Source organism: Erpetoichthys calabaricus, chromosome 11, assembly GCF_900747795.2.
Source record: "Erpetoichthys calabaricus chromosome 11, fErpCal1.3, whole genome shotgun sequence".
In the NCBI taxonomy this organism is placed as follows: domain Eukaryota; kingdom Metazoa; phylum Chordata; class Cladistia; order Polypteriformes; family Polypteridae; genus Erpetoichthys; species Erpetoichthys calabaricus.
Genome location: NC_041404.2, coordinates 143,498,639 through 143,523,559, shown reverse-complemented (window position 1 = coordinate 143,523,559; position 24,921 = coordinate 143,498,639). Strand labels below are relative to the sequence as shown.

Sequence of the window (24,921 nt, the reverse complement as noted above, 5' to 3'; positions counted from 1 at the left end):
GCTCTTGGGCCATACTATTTTTAAACCTTCTTAATCCAGTTTTCAGTTGAAAGTGTGCAAGGAATTTATCCATTGGAATGTCCACGAACGCACAAACACACACACACCGAATAATGCGTCTTCAAGCATGGGAGAGGAAAACCAACAACCGTCAAGGTCCGAATGCGAGAATCGAGTCCAGAGCACTTGATCCACAGCATTCGCCAATGAAGTGACGCTTTTGAAAATATCGACTATTTGCCCACGCTCCCTCAACTTTATCTCCCCACCAAGCAGCATAAGGCCAGAGTTTGCCGGCTGGCCGATGATTGGAGAGCTGAGCGGTTTACGGAGTCGCACTTGTGCACAAACTCTGTCGGACAAAATCAAGACGGTGCGCTGACTCATTTCAGTATGGAAGCGCACGTTTTGGAAACTCTCACGGTACCGAGATGTCATGAAAGCTGCCTAGGAAAGGGTTTTCGCGCTGCAGATATATGTGCCAGTTTTGTGAGTCTTTGGCTCCTGTTCCAGACTGTTCACCCTGTCTAGCTCAGCCCACGGAGGAGGAAGTAAACGCACCAGATCTGCTGCAAGCGGAGCTGTACACGAACACACTAGAAAAAGCTTTTTTTTCTTTTCACTCCCCATAAGCATTAATTGAGGAGGGAAAAAAAAGTGGACAACGGACGAAACAAAATACTCCGGGCGTTTAAGTGGTGTCACCCAGGAGCATCAACTTCCTCACTCGCTCCAGCTGTGAAATATGAGACGCCATGATTTTTATCTATCACCCGGCGGATGCGCCGACGCTCAGTCCCTCCGGCGGCGGCTTAACCCGGCACGGAAGGGGCGTGACCGTCCTACTGCGCAAGGCGGGGTCCCGGCGCCCCACCTCTTCCTGCAAGGTCTCGCGTGAGGGCTAACCCCGACAGTACCCGGATGTACTCTCTCGCAACTACGTCATTGTTCATCGCCGGTCGCTCTCGGCACAGCGATGGATTGATAGTGGTACAATAAAACCAAACAAAAACAAACAGGTAAGAGAAAGGCAAGGCAGGGGAGCGGGCTAAGTAGGCTGTTGATTCAGGGCGAAGAGACAACGTTGCAGACGGCACGCGATGTTTGGGTTTCTTTATGTCCTTTCCCGGTTGCGTTTTTGACGCCCACTGCTGTAAAGCCGGCGGAAGCCGGTCGTTAGAGGCTCGTTTGGGCCTACTGGCCTCCTCGCTGGCCGCATCGAGTCCGCTTGCCTTACCTAGCGCTCCGTTTCGCGCCCTGCGGGAACTATTAGGGGCCGAACCAGCGGGACGTGGTGCAGGGGGGCGCTTTCCCTCCACCGAGGCGGTGGAGGCCGGCCCGTACCGCCTCGCGTTGCTATGGAGTCGTTGTTTCGAGTCTTAACGGCGCGAGGGCGCTTAGCTCTACACTCCGGTCGAGTCGAGTGGACCTTTTTGAGCGGGTCGGGGTGAACCCCCGCCCTTTGCCTTCGAGCACACGTGCCCATTCACCCCACTGGTGGGCGTACATTCTGTCTGACAGCTGCCGTGACGTCACTTCAATTTGCATGAATAAAGACTGGTTTTTGATTTTTCACATATCCTCGTTTATTGTGCGTTCAAGCACAACATGATTATTCAGAGCAGAGTGTAATCTTGCAATTTGTGTTATTTCGTTGCTGTAATGAAGAACGCATGGGACCCACAAAGTAATCTTAACTGTAAGATGATTTTATAATAGAGAAATTGTGATCATCTGGAACTTTTAGGATAACGTGTATCACGTATTAGTAGAGTTGCATATTTGTTATCTGCTTATTTGATGTGGCGTTTTAAAAATAGAAGTTATGAGTCTGAGTGCTATATGAGTGTTACAAGTACCTGCGGGTTCACATAAACGGGACACTGGACTGATCTGACGACACAGAGGGGTCATGTCTTTTAATGTATGCAGCCAACTGCTGTAAATGTTATCAGACTGTATTAGATAGTAGAGCGTTCAACGCTGTGGTGTCCCGGCAAGCATCTTGAGCCCAAAAGACACACATTGCCTGAACAAATGCATCAGGAAAGCCTGCTCCATCATAGGGTTAACCCTGGACACACAGGAAGCTGTTGTAGAAAAGAGGATGGTGGCAAAACAGGAGGCCATCAAGACACATTTTTTCCATCCCCTTCCTGGGGCGCTTTCTTGATGCAGTTTTAGTTATGGGCTAATTCCTCTGCTGTGTACAAAGAAGCACTCCAGGGAATATTTTCTGCCGGCTTTAATCAGGCAATTTAGTGTTCTCCTACCACAACTTGCCCCTACGACTTTCTCCTACCACAACTTGCCCCTACGACTTTCCAAATTAAATGCTTATACTCTTTAGGTTCATTTTACGGTTTCTGCAAAATAATATCCATCCATCCATCCATTTTCCAACCCGCTGAATCCGAACACAGGGTCACGGGGGTCTGCTGGAGCCAATCCCAGCCAACACAGGGCACAAGGCAGGAACCAATCCCGGGCAGGGTGCCAACCCACCGCAGGACACACACAAACACACCCACACACCAAGCACACACTAGGGCCAATCTAGAATCACCAATCCACCTAACCTGCATGTCTTTGGACTGTGGGAGGAAACCGGAGCGCCCGGAGGGAAACCCACGCAGACACAGGGAGAACAAGCAAACTCCACGCAGGGAGGACCCGGGAAGTGAACCCAGGTCCCCAGGTCTCCCAACTGCGAGGCAGCAGCGCTACCCACTGCGCCACCGTGCCGCCCGCAAAATAATATACATTTATTTATTGACTGATTGTATTATTTGTCCTTTGAAATTCTAGTCCTATCTGAAATTCCCCTTTGGATTAATAGATTTTACATTTTAAAATTAAATCAAATCTAATGAAAAATCATCCACAGTAGTAAGATGGCAGGTTTTCTTGATTTTCTTCGTAGTTTACTTTGGAAAACTAACACTAAAAATACAAACAGCTTTACAGATCTTAAAATTTGTGATTTAATAAAACCAAGAGTTGTTGTGGTTCAACACAAAATGCGTGCATTTAATATACAATGAACAGGACCAGTACACCAACAGATACCCGATCAGTGAGCTATCAACAAGCGTCGTTCTGGTACAGTCCAAAGATATTCAAGGTAGGTGAACCGACATTCCTAAACTGGCACCCTTTCCAGGCAGTGTTCCTGCTGTGCACCCTATTCTTACTGGGATAGACTCCAGCTGCCATGTGACCCTGCCCTGATTAAATGGGTTAAAGAAGTGGGTGGATGGGAGGTATAGAAGCAGGGACTCGGGATTTTCGGGCAGTGCCATCTTTCCAAATGTTATTAGAATGTTTACGCAGCTCTAAAATTGCCTTTTGATTAAGCATAACTGAAACAGTTATTCTTTGTCAAGTGTTTAAATTATTTAATGCCAGTTATTATTATTTATACTTATTATATGGCTGACTCCTATCTCTAAGGCAACTTCCGATAGTTGGGATACAATTGGTTGCTTTTGATTTGTGGGTGAAGTGACTTTTGGATGGTCACGCAATGTCTATAGCAGGATTTGAACACATCCTAAGGGTTCGAAGTCCAAAGCACTTTGTGATGATCTGGTTTGTGAGATTTCATCTAAAATAAAGACTTGATTGATACAGTTACATAAGTGAAAATTGTGTTAAATTGGCAGCTAACCATTTGGTGCCATGGGTTTTCCTCTTGTACAGTTTATTTATTCAACACCAAGAGCAGAACTCGTTGAGGACATCTGACGCAAACTACAGATACCAGCTGTAGACTACATATAATAGAAACCATTAGGATCTGCATCGTGGATATTTCAAGCCATTTCGAGTCACACATAATGGTAAGCATTATTTCTTGCTGTTGGTTATTTAGTTGTTTGCCACCAGTAAATCAGAAAACAATGCGATGTTCTCAGTTTTCAGTTACTGTTTCAGTTCATGTTTTTATAGTACAAGGATCTCATTTTTTTCCGTTTTCTATGGCATCAGCCACTACTGCCACCTATTCACCACTATAACAGTAGGGATTTTGTGCATCTGCAGTTTCTGACAGTTCTGAATTTTTCCATAGCTTTTGTGGATTTGATTATGTTCGGTTTAGCTTTCTGAAAATCCTAGAGGGTTCTTTTGGTTTGAAAGTAAAGAAATGTATACATGTACAACATCAAGGTTTTTAAAATTATTTGATTAGTCCAAGACACATTGCATGCACAGGTAGACTAATGTATAAAGTAGTAAGAAGAAAAAACACATTTAGCAACACCTCATAAGTGCAATACAATGCAGGTTTGGTTACTACTGTTTACATTATTTGAAACTCTAACCTCTCTTATTAAAACAGATCTGAAGTTGTCCACTCAGTAATATTCATTGCAGAGTAAAAAGGGCATACAGATCATACATAGGGGAGTCTACATTTAAAAGACTACTCCATACAAAAATATTTGTATTTTTTATATATTACGGACCCCATGTAGTTTGCAGTGATGGATAACTGAGGAACGTTTTTGCTCTCATATTTTCATGCAGAATAATAGAATTGGCATCTGTGACAACCATGCTGGAAAATTGCTAACATTTTCAAAAAGTTCAGGAAAAGGGCTCACGTTAATTGTGTGTATCTACATTTGTGCACACAACTGGACAACCTGACAGTGTCCCAAACACATGTATATTTACTAAAATATTGTTAAACGAACCACTTCTGGAAAACACTCCCATGAACTGCCATTAGAGATATATTTGTAGCAGTGAGCCATAACAGGAGTACCTCAGGATTATTTAATGGAAGGAAGTCTATGAAATTGTACGGGTGAATTGACCATCTGCTTAGGAAGCACCTCGGATACACACAAGTACGAGGTAGATTCTCTTCTGATGATGTCTTCTTTTGCTTTTCGTTTACTTTTAGTTTTACTTTTCTCTCTTTGCAAACTTTTTGTTAATATCATGATACATGCAGTGTTAGCCAATGAACTAGCTGTTGGTGGACTGGACCTCTGACCATTGGGTGAGGCGAGGAGGCAAGCCTTCAATTGAAGTGCTGGGGTGCAAATAAATGCATTCCGTTTTCGTTTACGAAAGTGTTTTCTGTAAGTGGTATTTAACAATATTTTATTAAAATACTTGTGTTTGGGACATTGTGATCATACAACTAATTTCAGTTTTGATATTGTTTGCTGTGTTCCAGTGCTGGTCATAATAGGCCCCTGTGGCATAAGAATTTTTTTATGTCCGTTCTGCATAACGTGAGCATAAAAAAATTTCTCAGCCATCACTACAAACTATATGGGATAAGTGACATATACAAAAATAAGATTTTAGGCAGAGTATTCCTTTAAAATGTAATGTTGTGTGTTCTTTTGATTTATCACTCCACCCCCATACAAACAATGTCTTATTACATTTACTGATATTTGTTCTTAATAAATTGTATAAATAGTGGGTTGCAGTCCCTTTGTTTCATTAAGTATCCCTGGTAAACATAAAACATGCTAATAAAAAAAAAAACTACTTATTTTAAATATAGCTTTTTAGTAACTCAAAGGAAAACTTTATGAGTCCAAATGAATACTTCTTTTGTTTAATTAATGTCATTTTATATGTCAACAATTAAGCATTTGTTTAGCTCAAATCTTATAATTGTGATTTTTATAAATGTGCTCTTAAAGAAAAAGAGGGAGCATGCTTTTAGATATTGAACTACCCATATGGCATTGTTGCAGACCTCAGTAGGACGGCCTGGGGTACACGTGACATCCACACAGAAGCCAGCATGAGGATATAGATTCTGGGAACCCCTTTCCTTGGCATCTTTGCAGAGTCCCCCAGCAAGAGGGCCTGAATCCCGGGATCTCATGGCATCCTTAGCATTATTACCAAACTCAGTAGGTATGCCTTAACCAGGGACTATTGTGATGTTCTTAATGACTGCGGTGTGAATGATTAGCTCCGAAATTTTTGTCACATCTGCTCTCTTTTTGCTTCTTTTTCCTTGTAAGAAATGAAAAATGACGATCATTGACAAAGCGGATGAGACTGCCGACTTAGAGTCTGACCAGTCTCAGCACGGCCGTTATTGTCAGTTTTACCAAAACGGGCTGTCAGGCCCACAGACTCCCTGTCCCCCCTGCCTCTGGAGCAATGACTTCAATGTCTGTGAGCTGGGGAAACTGCATCCTCTGCTTCAGAAGTTCCCACTTGCAGACCTACATCTGCTGGACCAATTCCTGGAGCCGCTGTGTACTCAAGCATCCATAAGGATCAAGGTAAGTTTTAAATGTAGACAGTAGTATTGGGGAGGATTTTATGTATTTATTGGAATTCAAGTTTAATTTGAGCCCGGGCTGTGCAGTAAACTTCTGTGATGGCTGAATCATGTTAATCAATTGCAAGCAGACACAGATACTAAATGTTTATTGATCTGCAAGCACAGAAGTATGTTTGCACATTATTAATGGCAAACTGGCAATTCTTAATGGTTAGTGTCTGTCATGCTAGTCTATTTCAAGATTTAGACCAGTAGAAGTTGGAATGCATAAGGAATATGCACATGTACATGTACATTTGTTCCTTTCTAAAATTCATTTGATTTTTCATTAGGTGTGCTTTAGATTTTAAGTGTTAGTAGGACAGAAGGGAATCATCTATTTTTTATTTAATGACAGTTGGTAGTTCAGAGTTCTCCTTACCATCATTGGAGGCATAACAAAACTGTTAAAAAAAGAAGATGGGGGAAGTGAACCACAGTTGTAACGATATATATTTTTGCAGGTCTGGACAATGGGGGATGGAATCAGTTCTCCCAAACTAGTTCTCTACCCACCTGAGAAGGTGGTCTTGAAATGGAAGCAGGTACACCGAGTGGGAGCAGGCCTCGACAACATTGGCAATACCTGTTTCCTAAATGCAGCCCTGCAGTGTCTCGCTTATACAGCCCCTCTTACGAACTACTTGTTGTCAAGGGAGCATTCTAGGACATGTAAGTGTGAGCACTGAGACACCCACCTCTCTTGTTATGAACGAAAGTAAATTTCTTATTTTAGTCTCTGCCTAAATCATTTATCATTTTATACCTGTGCTTCTAACTTTTAAGAAGGGGCTTTTACAGTTTTATTACAGTTTTACATTTATAAAGTAGTATGATGTAAATCATACAACTCTAGACAGCTAAAATTCCAGTCTATTTTGTAAATCTTTTTGTCTCTATTGGCGTCTTTTTGTCTTTCTGCAAATGAATGATAATTGAGCATTTGAATCTTGGCATATTTAGAAAACAAGATCCAAGTCTCCGGTTACTTTGATGTCTTAAAGTATTAAAATCTCAGAGCCAAACTATAACATTTTGTTTTAGAAGAATATTCAAAGTGGAGCAGCTGCTTTTAAAGTTGTTAGGCTTAGTTTGTTTACATACCCTGAAGAAAATCTCTTTTGATGCTCTTTTGAAGGTCATGAATCTGGAATCTGCATGATGTGCAGGATGCAAAAACACACAGTTGAGATCTTTGCTAACTCTGGTAATGTTGTTAATCCCCAGGACATTGTTGACGATTTAAAACGTGAGTGTTACGCAAAAGTGTTGATCTCTCTCTCTCTTTTTTTTTTTATCATTTTTTTGCTTCATTACCTGCAATCACTTAACCACACCACCTTTACCATGCATTCTGATTAACCTTCTTTAGTAATTAATTTAAAATGATTTATTTTTAATATCTGTTCTTTGATTAAATATTTCTTGAGGAACAATTGTGTGTTCCCAGTTAGGAAATTAGTTTTGATACCCAGAGGATGTCACTTAACCTGTGTGTATTAACATTGTTTAAAAGTACAGTATGGTTACAATTGAAATATACTGTACCTACAAAGCACCCTTAGAGACCATCCTATATAGAAAGTGCTGATAGGATAAAGTGTTTTTTGCTATAATAGTTAAAAATAATAAAATGGCATTTATTACTGTTGTCCTTTTGCAGCTTAAAGTGGCAGTGTGACTTATTTGGAATTTATTTAATTTTCAGGTATTACAAAACATTTTCACTTTGGTGCTCAAGAAGATGCTCATGAATTTCTCCGCTATATTGTGGATGCAATGCAAAAAAATTGTTTGCCCTCAATAGAGTAAGTATAATTACTCTTGACGTATAATGCATTTTAGGGCAGGGCTGTTCAATTACAAATTCAGTTGGGACAGATTTTCAAACTAAGCTTCAGCTGGGCCAGACATTTTCAGCGGCTGGTAAGCAGCAGGTAATAACAAATTTTAAACCAACGCAAATGAATGCATTGAAAAACAAGTAATGTTTAGTTATTGTTTCCCTTTTAAAGCTGGTCACATCTGACACAGGCGCATCAAAAAGTGTATAAAAAAAAACAATAAATAGCTATAACTGAACAGAATCTGTGGTAATAGCAGTACTTTATTTCCACTTTTGAAAAAAAAAATAAATAAATAAACATTTTGCTCAGATCTGACCCAGGCACATCTCAAAGTGCATAAAATCAAAAAAGTGCACAATATTAGCAATAACATTTGTCTCCCTTTTGAAATAAATATTTTGGCTATACAATAATAATTCTTTATATTTACATGGCGTTTTTATCTCTATGCTTCCCACGTGGGATGTGTGATCATTTTTATGAGAGGCAGCAGGGCTACGTTGCACCTCTGTCTACACTGACATGTGAAAGTCCACACTTACAAAGTCCTATGTCATGTAATGCTGGTTACTTAATGCAGGGTCTCATGCATTTCCTCCTGAGTGTTGCTTCTACACAGTTATCAGTAAAAGTAACACTTAACTCACCTTCTGCAGTGGAGCTGTCAGTTTTGATTTCTTTGGTTGTACACATTGATTAACACTTAACTCACCTTCTGCAGTGGAGCTGTCAGTTTTGATTTCTTTGGTTGTACACATTGATTTAATTAACGGTTGTTGTCTGCCAGTAATTTAATTTTACCTTGTAACTAAATGTCTTCTTTTAGCACTCTGTAAAGAATTAACAGAAGTGTGGATTTTAACGATATGTAAATAATCATGACTTTGAACATCCATTCAGCCTTACATTCTCTTTCTTATTTTTAAGTTGGTTTTTGCCAGTAATTATTTTTTTAACCTTGTAATTTAGATGTCCTCATCTAACTCTCTGTAAAAACTGAGCAGAAGTGTGGATTTTAATAATATTTAAACAGTCATGACTTTGAACACACAATCCTTAAATATTTGTTCTTATTTCAGATGTCTTGCTTGTTAAGATTCTCAATAATTTTTTTTTCTTTGTTGCAAGTTAACGGCGAACTACTGCAGCCAATGGTGGAATATTTAACTTTGTTCCATTTGTATATGTTTATTTATCATGCATTTTTTTGTCCTTACTAAAATATTTCCAAATGAATAAAAGTAAATAAACAGTATTGTATATCTATTAACACATTATGATGATATAGTTTTAAAAATATATAAGCCAGTAAGATTTTATATTCTCTTACTAGCTGTGCTACTCATGTAAGATGAGTTGAAATCTAAGTAATCAACTTAGGCCTCAGCATCAATCTTTGCAGTGCTCCATGTAATGCATATGTCTGTGTTGTATGCTATTTGGTATGGGATTCGTAAAAGCAGTGTTAACCTTTGTGATGTGCCATCTGTTGGAATGACACATGTAAAGCATTTTATTACTAAAAATATTTGTGCAGTTGGTACACAAAAACATTGACTTCAACTCTGACTTCTCAATTTATGGTGCCACTGACTCTGAACACAACGCTTCTGTTTTTTTTAAGTAGATTAATATATTTAACGACTTTGATTGAAAGCATAAAAAATACAAGGTTTCTCATCACTTTCATTGTGAATCATCAGGCAATTTTTTTTAGTACTCTTAACTTGTTAAAATTTGGAATTGCAGCAATGCAGCTGTAGCTTTATATATATATATATATATATATATATATATATATATATTTTAAGTAATGCTTGAAAAATTAAAAAAGAGGCTATGTTTCTGCCAAAAAACCATAAGATAAATAGTTAAATGTAATTAGTGAAATCAGAAGTTTTAACACATTCTGTTACAATTTACATATAGTTGTAGTTGGTACATTTTTACCAATTGCAATAAACTAATAATTGCTTCAGACTCTGACTCCACAGCCCCCTTTGGAATGACAGAAACATAGCAATTAAACAGACGTAAAGACAGACACACAATCACAATTACCCTTTTATTAAGGAGGATACAGCATTTTTGTATTTTGTTTTATAACCATTAATCAATTAATGCTTGTCTTAAACTGGTCTGCCGAAGTCACATTTGCTTACAAGTTTTAGTTTCTGGTCTGACCTCCCTTAAAAGTTTCTCTTTTGAAGTACATGCAGCCGTAGTTTTCAAGATATCGTTTCCTTTGATTCTAAGCCAAGCTGTGAAAATCATAGCAATCATTTTATATAGTCTTCATGTTCGTTTTTTTTATTCTGACTAGGGGGCTCTGCCCCCTGCTCACCCACCTCCAGGTTTGGTTATCTGGATATACAATTTAAAGAGATTGTTATTTTCATGGGAATTGTTACATACTCTTTCGATTCTATGTTGCATCGCTTCTCCATGATCATAAATATACACCCGACCGAATTGTGGTTTCTTCAAAATTAAACTTGTCGTAGCTTTAATTGTTGCAGGACCTCAATTTCTCATAGCGTATGGTCCATTATTGTGTAAATCTACATTCTAAGCATTGAATGATGCGAGCCGAAAACATTATTGTACTCTGATTTTTTGGCTGTAGTGTTTGTGGATTTCACTTTCACCAAACAACAAATCTTTTAATTCTTGTGGATATGCCTCTTCATTGGTAGGCAACACTACTTTCCCCTGATGTCAACACGAATTAGACGATCTACACGTCTCCGACTTCAACTTTAAAGCCTTACAATATTTACATACTTCTTACATATCACTTTTGTCTATATATTCAATCTCTTTTTGCTGTGCCGTTATTTCACCGAGTAATAATTTTTGTTTGTGCTAATGTGATCTTCTTTTTTTTTTTTTTTTTTTTTTTTTTGATTCTTTTGAATTTTACTACTCTCATAATCTGTAACTTGCTCTGCATGTGTATTGCACCAAGGTGTTTTTTTTTTTTTTTTTTTTGAGCTTTTCGAATTCTACTGTTTTCATAATCTCTAACCTGCTCTGCATATATATATTGCGCCAATGTTTTTGAACGTCTTTTATTTCTGACCCTGATTGGACCTACGAGGTTTTCAGTTCCACTTGGTCCGGGCTGATTATTACTTTCCTTATTTTCTGAATTTGCACATAGCTGCTCTTTGTTCTTTGCTTTGTCGTTGACGTGCCGTCTAGAACGTATAACATTTTTAAGTGCTGGGAGCACATGAAGTGTGTCTGCCAAAAGCATTCCAACAACTGAGAGGTTAGATGTCCGTGATCTTGTTTTAAATTGTAAGTAGGGTGTGACGTACAAAAGTGACCGTCTCACAGGTCTTGTTTCCAAAGGTTGTAAAGTCTAGTCTCGCGGGACGTCAAAGTGTCTTTCTGAGAAGATCACGTCTCGTCCCAAGATTTTTTTATTATAACAGCGAGATGAGAATGTTATGTTAAATTTACAGTTTTGAGTATAAAGTTAACCACGTGCTACACATGACCATATTACAAGGCCTGTGTGTGTTTTACATCTGCCCTATCATCTGATTAGATATGAGGTCTTTATTTTTTGAAGATATACACGCGTCTTACCTAATGTGGTTTGTGTGAACCTTGCACGGGAATTTGGATCTGAAACGGGGCCTACTTTGTAGGTGACTGTGTTCTGTCCCACTCTTAAGTTAATATTTGCCTTTACTTAATGTTGTCTTTTAACTGGCTAGAGCACTGACAATTCCTTTCTGCGGGTTCTTTTGGAGCTTATTAATGTTATTAAAAATCGAAAGTGAAATGTCAGAGCAGTTTCAGCTTCTCTTTTTAAACTGGTGTTATTGAGGATTTATTGATTGCATGCACACTCAAAGCAAATGTGCATGAAGTGCGTAAAAGCTTTGATTCTCTGTGGGCACTATTGAACATTTTCCAGTCTAGCCAATCTTCATTTCCAGTTGAAGTACATTAAAGCTTATGTTTGTTGCTTCAAGTTTTCCCATCTTGGATTATTCATATACTTTGAACTTGATTACATATAAACCTTAAATCCTTGCTGTGTGTTCAAGTTGGCTGTGTTCTTTAGATAGATTTTATTATTTGATAGAAGCTGAAGAAGCTAATATGTGCAATACAGGGTATGGGTTACCCAAACAAGAACCCCGCCCAGTCAGCCCATTTAAGTATTGTTCTAATATTTATGGTACTTTTTAGTGTCCTTTTATTAGCTTGGTGAACACCTAATGGATCTAATATCGAGTTTGAATCTTGTGTCCCCAGCCATTGTGTGGAGTTCACACATTCTGTTTGTGTCTTTTGGTTTTTCTTCAAGTATACAAGTTCTCCCATTTCGGCTTGACGGCAGGCATATTTGGTTACCATATATACTCGTGGATAAGTTGTCCCGCGGATAAGTCGGGATTTGATTTTACTGTATAATTTCCAGTATTTTATAATGTCAGTCATATAAGTCGAATGTGGAAAATTCACGCTATTGGACCAAGAGATTATGCTATGCTATCGCCCACCTGAGAGAGTAACCACGGTGCACATGGCCTTTTTCTTTCTGTGTATTGTGCCTACGTAACCACGTGGTAATACCCCAACTATTCCGAAGCAACGTTTGGCACTGTTTTGTGTTTCTTGTATTTATCCTCATATACCTTTATCATAAGAGCATCCCTTATCTACGAAGGAACGTTTGGATCAGAAGAAAATTTGAAGCTGGTTTTAAATTAAACGTCGTTGAAGTTGTGAAAGAAATTGGTAAATGCGCTGCTGCAACAAAATTCGATACGTCTGAGAAACTGGTGCGAGATTGGAGGAGGCAAAAAGATGTAAGAAAAAAATTAAAAATTAGGTGTCGCATTTTTGAACGGGCGTATAAGTTGGGGTCAGATTTTATGATCAATTTTTTCGGATTTCAAGACCTGACGTATACGCGAGTATATATGGTAATTGGTGATTTGAATTTGACCACATGCTAGTGTAGCTATGGGTTTGTGTGCAAGTGGGCCCCAGCGATGGGCTGGAATACTGTTCAACGATGGTATTCCTGCCTTGGAGAAATTGCTTACATTGTTCTTTGAGTTTTGCACAATGAAAACTGCTAAAAACTATATGACTAGTTCTAGCAACAGCTGCTAGAATGTTTACTCCATTAAACGGTGTTGAGCCTTAGTAATGTATGTAATGTGCTCTCGTTTGTAAGTTGTTATGGAGAGCACATGCTCAAATGTACAGTAGCAGCTTTGAAACATACAGAATAGTCTTGGTGCTTTTTAGAAAGGATGTGGAATGGCTTCTGGTCCAGCTCATGGTCAAATCCATTGGGTTTGGGATCACTTGCTCTGCTCCTCAATGTCTCAATGTCTTTAAATCCGACTTCAGCTGGCTCTAAATACGGATCAGAGATGAATTTGAAACAGAATGTCCAGTTTCTTAAGTGGTGTGAACCTGCTGCAAAACTTCTCCTATGCTCGTCAGTCAGCTTTGACCTTTATGAGCAAAAGGCGTTGTGGTATGTTGGAAAGAACTGTCCATTTTTAGCTGGCTTACTAGTAAGCCAAGACTTGTCGAATGAACACACTGCATCAAACCATTCATATGTTAGAATTTCAGTTTCCCTGTCCATTTAAGGTTCAAGACATACCAGTGTCTGCTAAAAAGCAAGGTCAGAAATCCACTTGATCTGATTTCATTTCTATGTGCAAGAAGCTTTCCTGAGGACATTGTCCATGGCAGTGTAAGTGACAGCTAATGACCTGTACAAAATGTTAATGTCTGATTGAGGTTTACCCTCAAAAATGATTTTAGTTAGGACTAATTATGGAGGCTACAAAATTTTTAATTTGATTGGCCTTGTTGTTCATGCTTTTAAAACAGTAAAACTTTAAAAGGCAGCTTTAGATTTTGGGCAAACTACAGTATGTCTGATACCTCCAATTAGTCTTTATTAACAAATTATAAATAAAACTGTTACTTTCATCCCAACTGGCAATGTTCAGACGGAAGGGGACTAAACATTTGTTTCAAGAAATGAAAATTCTGCTTTTTTTATTGCAGGTTGGATAGACACTCCTGAAACAACAACAATAATTCATCAATTATTTTGGAGGATACTTACGCTCAAGGGGTATGTGTTTTTTTTATATTTGAAGCTATATAAAAGGATTTGTTACAATTGTGGATTGAATTATGGAAATGTTGTGCCAACTTAAATGAAACCCTATGAAAGCCCGCTTCATCTTGCCTGCCCACAATCTGCCTCACTGTTCTTGGTGTCCGGATAAGTTTCCCCCCACATTTTGCCTCCAATACATTTTGCCCCTGGTAAATTACAAAGATATTAATTTAGTACATAATTGTGTTTCACCTATGTTTTTATCGCAGCGGGATGTGATATTAATTTCTGTAAAATCGTTTGGATTCATTTAATCGAAATAAAAATGTATATATGTTTACAGAGCGTTTCATTTGAATGATGCACTATTGCTACGTTTTTTATCATTTTGCTACATAAAAGTTTTAAATTAGGAAAGTCAGTTTTAAACGTTGAGACGATTATTCACTTTATTTTTCTAGAAATTTCCAACACTCAAAACGTCTGGGTGTGGGAGAAATATCAATGAAGGCGAAATGTTAGGAGGCGAAATTTCCGTAAACCCCCGTTCTTTTACCAAGATTAAAATTCTGCTAACTAATTTCAGTAATTTAAGGGATAATTAACATGATCATGGGGCTCTAGAGCCGAGTTAAATAAATTATGCTTTCATTTTTGTTTCTTGATAGTAACAAAAATTTTAGCTGAAGATGTATGTTTGTAATTTGCAAATTTTTTGCATTCATTTTTGTATTTAGTTTTGCATTAGATGGATTGCACAGCACTCTGTCAGTCCTCAGTGAAGAGCTCTATACATAATCGGGTATATTATTACTGATACACTATCCTCTGTATTTAGCATAGTTAAAATTTGTAGGTGGGGCTCTGTCTGTGAGCTTTCCTTTATTTCTAGTAGGTAGGTTGTTTTTTCATTAATAAATATACTGATCTTTCCTTGCTCTTTATTTCCAGTTAAATGCATGAATTGCAAAGCAGTGTCAGATACATTTGAGCCTTACCTGGACATTGCCCTGGAGCTTAAGGTGAGTGTTCTTCCTCTGACAGTTTCCATACATATATATATATACACACACACACACACACATACATACACATACACAGTCATTGGCCGAAATTATCGGCACCACTGGAATTTTCCTTGAAAATGCACCATTTCTCCAGAGAATTGTTGCAATTACAAATGTTTTGGCAAACTCCAGTCTGGCTTTTTATGTTTCTGTGTCAGCAGTGGGGTCCTCCTGGCTCTCCTGCCATAATGTTTCATTTCAGCGTTTCATTGGGAGAAATGGTGCATTTTCTGGGAAAATTCCAGGGGTGCCGATAATTTCGGCCATGACTGTATAAACAGATATTAGATTGCATTTTTTTTCTATAACTTGCTTGAACATTCTGGTTGATTTTGTGTCTTCTCTCATTATGCTAAGAATCATAGTTGGCTGCAGGAGCGATACATTCAAGCTAATCTGAGACAGAGGGTGGGGGCCAAGGGGAGGAGGAAGCCTGACATCAGGAGTGGGGAGCGAAGTGGGGAGCCGGGCGGGGTCCTGCTCACTGTCCTATTTCACTACTACACAGATGGAACTGCGGGGGATGGCTAGTGTGTGTGTATGTGTGTGTGTGTGTGTGTGTGTATATATATACAGTACTGTGCAAAAGTTTTAGGCAGGTGTGAAAAAATGCTGTAAACAAAGAATGCTTTCAGAAATATAAATAATGATTGTTTACTGTTATCAGTTTACAAAATGCAAAGTGAGCAACAAAAGAAAAATCTAAATTAAATCAATATTTGGTGTTACTACCTTTTTGCCTTCAAACCAGCATCAATTCTTACAGGTCCACTTGCACAAAGTCAGGGATTTTGTAGGATTCTAGTCAGGTGTCTGATCAACCAATTCTACCAAACAGGTGCTAATGATCATCAATGTCACACGTAGGTTGAAACACAGTCATTAACTGAAACAGAAACAGCTGTGTAGGAGGCTTCAAACTGGGTGAGAAACAGCCAAACTCTGCTACCAAGGTGAGGTTGTGGAAGACAGTTTCATGTCACGGCAAGATTGAGCACAGCAACAAGGCACAAGGTAGTTCTACTGCATCAGCAAGGTCTCTTCCAGACAAAGATTTCAAAGCAGACTGGGGTTTCAAGATGTGCTGTTCAAGCTCTTTTGAAGAAGCACAAAGAAACGGGCAACATGGAGGTTTGTAGACGCAGTGGTCAGCCAAGGAAACGTAGTGCAGCAGATGAAAGACACATCAAGCTTATTACCCTTCAAAATCGGAAGATGTCCAGCAGTGCCATCAACTCAGAACTGGCAGAAACCAGTGGGACCCAGGTACACCCATCTACTGTCCGGAGAAGTCTGGCCAGAAGTGGTCTTCATGGAAGAGTTGCAGCCAAAAAGCCATACCTCCGACGTGGAAACAAGGCCAGCGACTCAAGTATGCATGAAAACATAGAAACTGGGGTGCAGAAAAATGGCAGCAGGTGCTCTGGACTGATAAGTCAAAATTTGAAATATTTGGCTGTAGCAGAAGGCAGTTTGTTCGTCGAAGGGCTGGAGAGCGGTACAATAATGAGTGTCTGCAGGCAACAGTGAAGCATGGGGGAGGTTCTTTGAACGTTTGGGGCTGCATTTCTGCAAATGGAGTTGGATATTTGGTCAGGATTAATGGTGTTCTCAATGCTGAGAAATACAGGCAGATACTTATCCATCATGCAATACCATCAGGGAGGCATATGATTGGCCCCAAAATTATTCTGCAACAGGACAACGACCCCAAACATACAGCCAAAGTCATTAAGAACTATCTTCAGTGTAAAGAAGAACAAGAAGTCCTGGAAGTGATGGTATGGCCCCCACAGAGCCCTGATCTCAACATCATCGAGTGTGCCTGGGATTACATGAAGAGACAGAAGGATGTGAAGAAGCCGACATCCACAGAAGATCTGTGTTTAGTTCTCCAAGATGTTTGGAACAACCTACCAGCCGAGTTTCCTTCAAAAACTGTGTGCAAGTGTACCTAGAAGAACTGATGCTGTTTTGAAGGCAAAGGGCAGTCACACCAAATATTGATTTGATTTAGATTTCTCTTTTGTTCATTCACTGCATTTTGTTGATTGATGAAAATAAATGATTAACACTTCCATTTTTGAAAACATTCTTTGTTTACAGCATTTTTTCACACCTGCCTAAAACTTTTACACAGTACTGTATATACACTCACACACATGCACAAATATTGGGATAGAGGATGTGCACTTATCTGACAAATAACACTGAATATTGGTCTATCTAGACTACAGTCTTGTTTACATAAACATTAACCTAATCAACAGAGATCTTTGTCACCAGCCCGTAGCAATGTCAGGGTATTTGTGCAAAGCAGAGACCTAAGCAAGCTTGGTTTCCAGTGGACTGTATCCTGCAGAGCACAGAGAGCCTATGTTATAAGCTAAGGTGGTCCAAAAATTAGACCAGTATCATCAGATTTCGACATTAAGACATGCTGTCATGTGTTTCTTTTAAATAAGTGTTCTAAAGTCACTCTGCCAAGGGTTCAATATATAAATATATGATACATTTTAATTCAGCAGATCCATGGGAGATTGGCAAGTGAATTCTACTTGAGCCACTCTGACCAGGCAAAAATTGTCCTAAGTTTATATAGGCATAGATAAGAAACAACAGGCAGATAACAAGTTAATCATCCTATAGACTGTGAAAGTAAGAAACTTGAAGTAAACAAGTTATCATTTGGTCAAGCCTATGCCATCTTTGGGGTTAGACAGGAAAAAATGTTTTTTTCTGTAATAGCTATAATATATATGAGAGTATACATATTTATATGTAATTTCCATGACATGTTGCCCTAATGATTTATTTCTTGATCTGACAGTCTGCTCAAAGTATAATGAAAGCCTTTGAAGAGTTTGTCTATCCTGAACAGCTTGATGGAGACAATGCTTACAAGTGCTCCAGGTAAGTCATCTGCTCACCCAGAGGAAGTGTCTGGGGTGTGAGTTAGCAAACGTCATCTCTGAAACACACTGGAATAAAAATGAAGATTCTTTTCTCCTGTGCTTCAGCTATGCCAAGTGGGTGTGTGGCACTGAAACAGCAAACATGCAGGTTTTCTTATTCCACCTTCTATGCCAGAGGTTTTGTGACTCGGCATGATTTCATTTCAGTGAAGTTTGTTGAACCTATATTTTTTTTCCCCCATGCTTCAACTTATGAAATCTGGTAGCTTGATTTTAAAGACAACTCTGTTAACAGACCCTGACTTAATTTGTAGTACAGTAATCCCTCCTCCATCGCGGGGGTTTGCGTTCCAGAGCCACCCGCGAAATAAGAAAATCCGCGAAGTAGAAACCATATGTTTATATGGTTATTTTTATATTGTCATGCTTGGGTTACAGATTTGCGCAGAAACAAAGGAGGTTGTAGAGAGACAGGAACGTTATTCAAACACTGCAAACTAACATTTGTCTCTTTTTCAAAAGTTTAAACTGTGCTCCATGACAAGACAGAGATGACAGTTCCGTCTCACAATTAAAAGAATGCAAACATATTTTCCTCTTCAAAGGAGTGCACGTCAGGAGCAGAGACTGTCAGAAAGACAGAGGAAAGCAAACAGATCAATCAAAAATCAATACGTGCCCTTCGAGCTTTTAAGTATGCGAAGCACCTGCAGGCATGTCGTTTCAGGAAGCAGCTGCACAAAAGATAGCAACGTGAAGATAATCTTTCAGCATTTTTAGACGAGTGTCCGTATCGTCTAGGTGTGCGAACAGGCCCCCCTGCTCAATCCCCCTACGTCAGGCTCATTGAAAGTCAGCGCAAGAGAGAGAGAAAAGTAAGCTGGGTAGCTTCTCAGCCATCTGCCAATAGCGTCCCTTGTATGAAATCAACTGGGCAAACCAAATGAGGAAGCATGTACCAGAGGTAAAGAGACCCATTGTCCGCAGAAATCCGCGAACCAGCAAAAAATCTGCGATATATATTTAAATATGCTTACATATAAAATCCGCGATGGAGTGAAGCCACGAAAGGCGAAGCGCGATATAGCGAGGGATTACTGTATTTGGCTTTTCTGATCTTTCTTTTGTTGTAGGTTTTGGTTCCCTCTCCTCTTTTATTACCAGTTACTTCCTTACAGCCTCTCACTCCCTGCATATCAGCTTTTTTCTAATTTCTAAACTTAAGCTTTACCACACTTGCATTACTCCAAAGTTTAATGGTCCTGTTTTTGCATACTGTAGGTGTAAGAAGATGGTAGCAGCTTCCAAGAGGCTCTCAATCCACAGAGGTGCAAATGTCTTGACAATCGCTTTGAAGCGCTATGGTGGAGGAGCTGGCGGGAAGCTGGGAAAGGTATGTAAAGGCACCTAAAACAGGCATCGTCCGGACACGTAAGAAGATTACTGTATATCTCGTCTTTAACACTGAGACACTGATGAGTTCCTGTTTTTTTTTTTTTTTTTTAAGCGGCAGTTTGCTGCAGACATTTTGAAAACTTAAGGTCATCATGTCTTAAATTAAATGTATAATATTATTACATAGGTAGAAATACTATTCAAACTTACTTAGCACATTTAATTCATTGCAGAGCAGGGTGTCAAATTCCGTTTCATTGAGGGCCAAAAATAAAAACCTTTATTTTGATTTTGATATTGATGTTAATCCCTGATGGGAAATTGTCTTTTCATATGACCTTTAGAGGTAAGAGCGCAGGGTCAGCCATTGTATTGCACCCTTAGACCAATTTTGAAGTTAAGGAGTAGGATCCCCTCAGGAATTGAACCGGCAACCTTCCAGATACCAGTGCAGATCCTTAGCCACTGAGCCACCACTCCGCCTATATACCCAATGCAGGCAGGAATATGTTACTCAAATGCTGCCGTATTTTCCTTACATGTAAGACATGCAGCTACCTCTCTGCTTGTTACAGTTGTATATTCTTCCTCCTGTTTTTCTTCAAACTATCTTTGCTTTTTATGAACTTGCCTGTTTATTTTTTCATGATGCTGTGGCATGTTTGCCACTAGCAGCCACAGGACCAAAATTATTATTGAGTGAAAAAAAATGACGTCAGTGCTTAAAGTCGGGTGAGAGAGGCAATTCGGACACAGATGAGAATTTGTGTATCTGTTTACACCTGCATTGACATCCATCACGATCAGGTGCCAATTGACCAGATTTAAAACAAAAAAACGGGTGTAAATGTGTTAGTGACAAATGACACGAGACTACGTTCAGAGTTGATCTGAAATGGATTGCAATCACATTTTTTATGACTAGAAAATTAAGTGTGTTATTTATTTAGATCCAGCGGTCGAGTCAGTGGAAAAGACAAAAAGAATCATGTAGGGCAGTGGCAGTAGTCAGGTAAACTGCAGAAGGGTGGCCAGCCACAGATGTGTGAAGTCACAATACAGTAATCCCTCCTCCATCGCGGGGGTTGCGTTCCAGAACCCCCCGCGAAAGGTGAAAATCAGTGAAGTAGAAACCATATGTTCATATGGTTCTTTTTATATATTTTAAGTCCTTATAAACTCTCACACACTATTATAAACATTTCCTGCACAATTATACAGCATAAACCCTTTGTATCTCTTAGATATTAGGTAAGATTCCGTTGAAATTATGTATGTAAACAAAGTTTATATACAGTAAAACCTAAATATTATTTTAAAGATATCGAGCATCTCCGATATCACATATGTTACAGCCATTACGACAGACAGGTCACCAGCAATAAATACGTACAATGCAAGAAAAATTGTATACAGTAAAATGTGTGTACAGTGACACTAAACTATGTACATGTAATAAGTACTGTACATAGATAATTAATTATGGTTACTCACCAACAATGACACGACAACTTGTCCGATAACAATGAGTTTAATTTTACTGCACTACAAAGGATAGCGTTATAGCTCTTCTAAAGGAACCTCTTCAGGCGACTGTGTAGCACCGCCGTCATTCTTCTTCCAGCACTCTTCAATCCAAATCCCTAAAGCAGATTCCATCCAGACTCCTGCCTTATCACGTCCATTTGCAACTCGTTTGGCGCCCTGGTTAAAGGACACTGCGGCTGTAGATCTTATATGCTTTTCCTCCTTTTTAAATAAAAAGAATCGTGGACTCATTGATGCCATAATGGTGTCCTGCAGCGGTGTAGCTGTTCCCTTCCGTTAACATATCCAAAACTTTTACCTTTTCTGCAATCATTTGCATCTTCTGTTGGCGCTTGGACACGGCTCCTGAAGCAGTAGCAGGAGCACGTTAATGCTGAATGAGTGAGATGAGACTTCCTGGTTAATGCAGCACTCCGTTGCTGAGCCAATCAGCACACAGGAACTTTAACTGTGTGCTCTGATTAGGTAGCTTCTCAGTCATCCGCCAATAGCGTCCCTTGTATGAAATCAACCGGGCAGACCAACTGAGGAAGCATGTACCAGAAGTAAAAAATCCGCGTTATATATTTAGATATGCTTACATATAAAATCCGTGATAGAGTGAAGCCGCGAAAGTCGAAGCGCGATATAGCGAGGGATTACTGTACCATCTTCTTCATGAGATCGTCACATTTTTGGCATAATGCTAAAATATTAAAGTTCTTTACAGCAGTGTGACACGTCACCCTCTTTTCTCTTTTTCTTATCGGGTCAATGTGAGTGGCCAGTTTCGATTGTAACTACAGGTGTATGGTTAGTCTGCTGTGCATTACAGATTAACGAGTGAATACTGGAAATGCATTTTAATCCCCGGAGTAACTGTAAATTGCACACGAGTACAATCTATACTTGAAATGCAGGATAAAGCAACAATGACCCTTGGTCCGTATGTAATGCGATTTAACAACATCCAACGGCTGGATCCGACCCACGGGCTTTGTGTTTGCTGTAACAGCTAAAATCCTTACTAAAATTGTTTTCCAATTCCTGTTTTATCTTCATTACCCTTACTGAATATAGATTATGATTGCTGCAACAATGTTTCTCTCAGTATTGTATTTACACTACACTTATCTTACTGTTAGACTAATGTTAAACGTCTCACTAAATAACATGTTTTCCATTTCCTTGTGGCTATAGCATTGCAGAGTGTGCGTTGTTGTTGCTTCAATCCACAAGATCAATTTCTGCACATACCAAGAAAAATTAAAAGTAATTAAAAGTAAGTCTTTGGACACAGTGGGAGGAAAACCACACAGACACCGGCAGAACATGCAAACTCAATGCAGGGAGGCCCCAGGAACCGAATCCTGGTCTACTTACAGCGAGGCAGCACTGTACCACCATGCCACCCCCACTGTATGTGTATATATAGGCAAAGGATGCTTGGAAAATCCCAGTCAAGAAATCAGGAGTCGGTAAAACGAAAGTAGCTCTTGTCAAATTAGTAGTCTGTTACTTTTTAAAAATACACGTCAGTGTAATAAACACTTTGAGGGGCAACATATTTAGTTGAGTTTATACTTGTCACATGGGCAGAGGCCAGTTAAATTCTTTCTTGTGTGTTTATTCCACACACAACATGTTGCCACACTTTACAGCACCACAATCAATGATTATAACTTGTTAAACATGGACTTAATCTTGAAACCTTTGGATTTTTCCAAAATGTGATTTATGATGTTCTACATATGGTGGTAATTGTGTTTTTTTTTTTTATTGATTTTATTGAAGTCCCACAACATTCCATACAAATAAATCGATTTTTACAAAAATAAGATCGAAAACAAATCAACCCCCACCCCTGAGAAAGAGAGCTATGCCAGCAGAGTAAAACGTAAAGCTTATAAAAATAAGTAAATAGATGAATTAATAAGTTAATAAAAATAAATGAAGAAGAAAAAAAGAAAGAAAAAGTGGAGAGAATCTGTTTCCTCGGTGCTTTAAGAGCTTATTCAATGAGGTTATTGATCAGGTCCTGCCAGGTTTGGAAAAAGTTCTGCACAGATCCTCTAAGTGAGAATTTGACTTTTCCAGTTTCAAATAATATAAAACATCAGTTACCCACCGACTTAACAGAGGTGGGTTAGGATTCTTCCAGTTGAGCGAAACAAGTCTACGTGCCAGTAGTGTAGTGAAGGCCATCACAGTTTGTTTGTCCTTCTCCACTTTACATCCCTCTGTGAGCCCACCAAACACAGCTATTACTGGACTAGGAGGTATTGTGACCCCAAGGCTGTCTGATAGGCATTTAAAGATTTTGGTCCAGAATGATGTTAATTTGGTGCCCACCGCCCAGAACATGAGACCCAGTGAGGCTGGGACTCGATTGCAGTGTTCGCAGGTTGGCTTTCGCCCTGGAAACATTTTGGACAATTTTAAATGAGACAAATGTGCTCGATACATAATTTTAAGTTGATTAATTGTATGCTTTGTACATATGGAGCTCGAGTGAATTCCCACATTGCTACCTTCCACTCCTTTTCTGAGATGTTGAGTGAGAGATCCTTTGTTTTTTTTTTTTGTTTCCGTGTAGCACAGTGTTACGTTAAAATATCAAGAAGGTGATCTCTGCTCAGTTTTACTGTGACATCCCATTGAGACAAGGAATGCTTTCAGTCATCACTTTGCTCAGATTAACATAAATTGACAAAAAAATCAGGGCATCATTATGACTGCAGAAGGTGCACCTAAATGAGGTGTTAAGAGAGTGGTGTCAAACCTGAGGGCTCAGTGCACATCTTAGCCCATTTTATGTATGTTGGGACTAATAAGACTTGTTTTTTTCTCTTTAACACAGGATGTGAGATATCCTGAGCTGTTGGATATTCGGCCATATATGTCTCAGAGTGTGGGAGAGCACTTGCTGTATGACTTGTATGCTGTGTTGGTCCACGCAGGAACAAACTGCAACAATGGACACTATTTGAGTTATGTTAAGGTAAGAACTGAGACAATAAAAAAATGTATCTTTCCAATTCCCGCTAAGCCTTTGACAAAACTACACCACCTTATTTGGTGAATCCTTATAGGTCCCTTTTTGATCCTGGAATCGGGCAGCTCGCTAGTGGCAAAAAGTTTAAAGGACTACGCCACTCAAAAAAAAATTTTTTTACTATCCCAGTGGCCCTTAACCTACGATTGCTCCGTTTTGGGTATGACGTTAACTTGCATCCAGCCCTGCAAGCTGTCAGTTTGAAAAATCTAACGTTACTCGTTTTTGCATAATGCACATATCAAGTCATCCAATCGTTTGCTCGCAACATCCGTGTTTTTACACGTGTTTTTATGTAAATACTGTTAAATAAACCACCTCAGGAAAAACACTCTGGCGAAAGGAAATCGAACCCGCTCAGATGTGCCCAAGCATTTGAATTGTAAACCCTCCTCCTGTCATTACAGTTTAGTTGTCCAGCATTGATTCACGGCGAGACCCTGAGTAAGTTTGTTTTAACATACCGACGCTCACAGTTACGCTGTGCTCTTGTGACTTCTGAACCAACTTTATAAAAAATATCCCTTAATGTCTGCTGCTACTCTTAGTAATTTCTTCAATGAAAGAGGTAGTTTAAATAGACAACAAAGATCCTAAAAGCTGCCATGATAGGTCTGCTTTCTTGCGTAGACCCAGCAATTTACAGGAACCCTGTTGATTTGGACATTTTGTGTGTGTGTGTGTGTG

At 39.2% G+C, this 24,921-nt stretch overlaps 1 protein-coding gene across 1 annotated transcript in view; it reads left to right on the top strand.

Annotated features, from left to right (window-relative positions):
* Positions 1–271: 271 nt before the first annotated feature.
* usp42 (ubiquitin specific peptidase 42) overlaps positions 272–24,921 on the top strand; it is a 34,770-nt gene continuing 10,120 nt past the window's right edge. The window contains 12 exon segments of the mRNA XM_051933669.1: positions 272–1,019; positions 3,703–3,842; positions 5,727–5,892; positions 6,003–6,269; positions 6,775–6,982; positions 7,449–7,559; positions 8,019–8,122; positions 14,227–14,287; positions 15,227–15,297; positions 18,173–18,255; positions 19,539–19,650; positions 24,040–24,180. Of these exon segments, the coding sequence (XP_051789629.1) occupies positions 6,012–6,269; positions 6,775–6,982; positions 7,449–7,559; positions 8,019–8,122; positions 14,227–14,287; positions 15,227–15,297; positions 18,173–18,255; positions 19,539–19,650; positions 24,040–24,180 (1,149 nt within the window). The 5' untranslated portion in view covers positions 272–1,019; positions 3,703–3,842; positions 5,727–5,892; positions 6,003–6,011.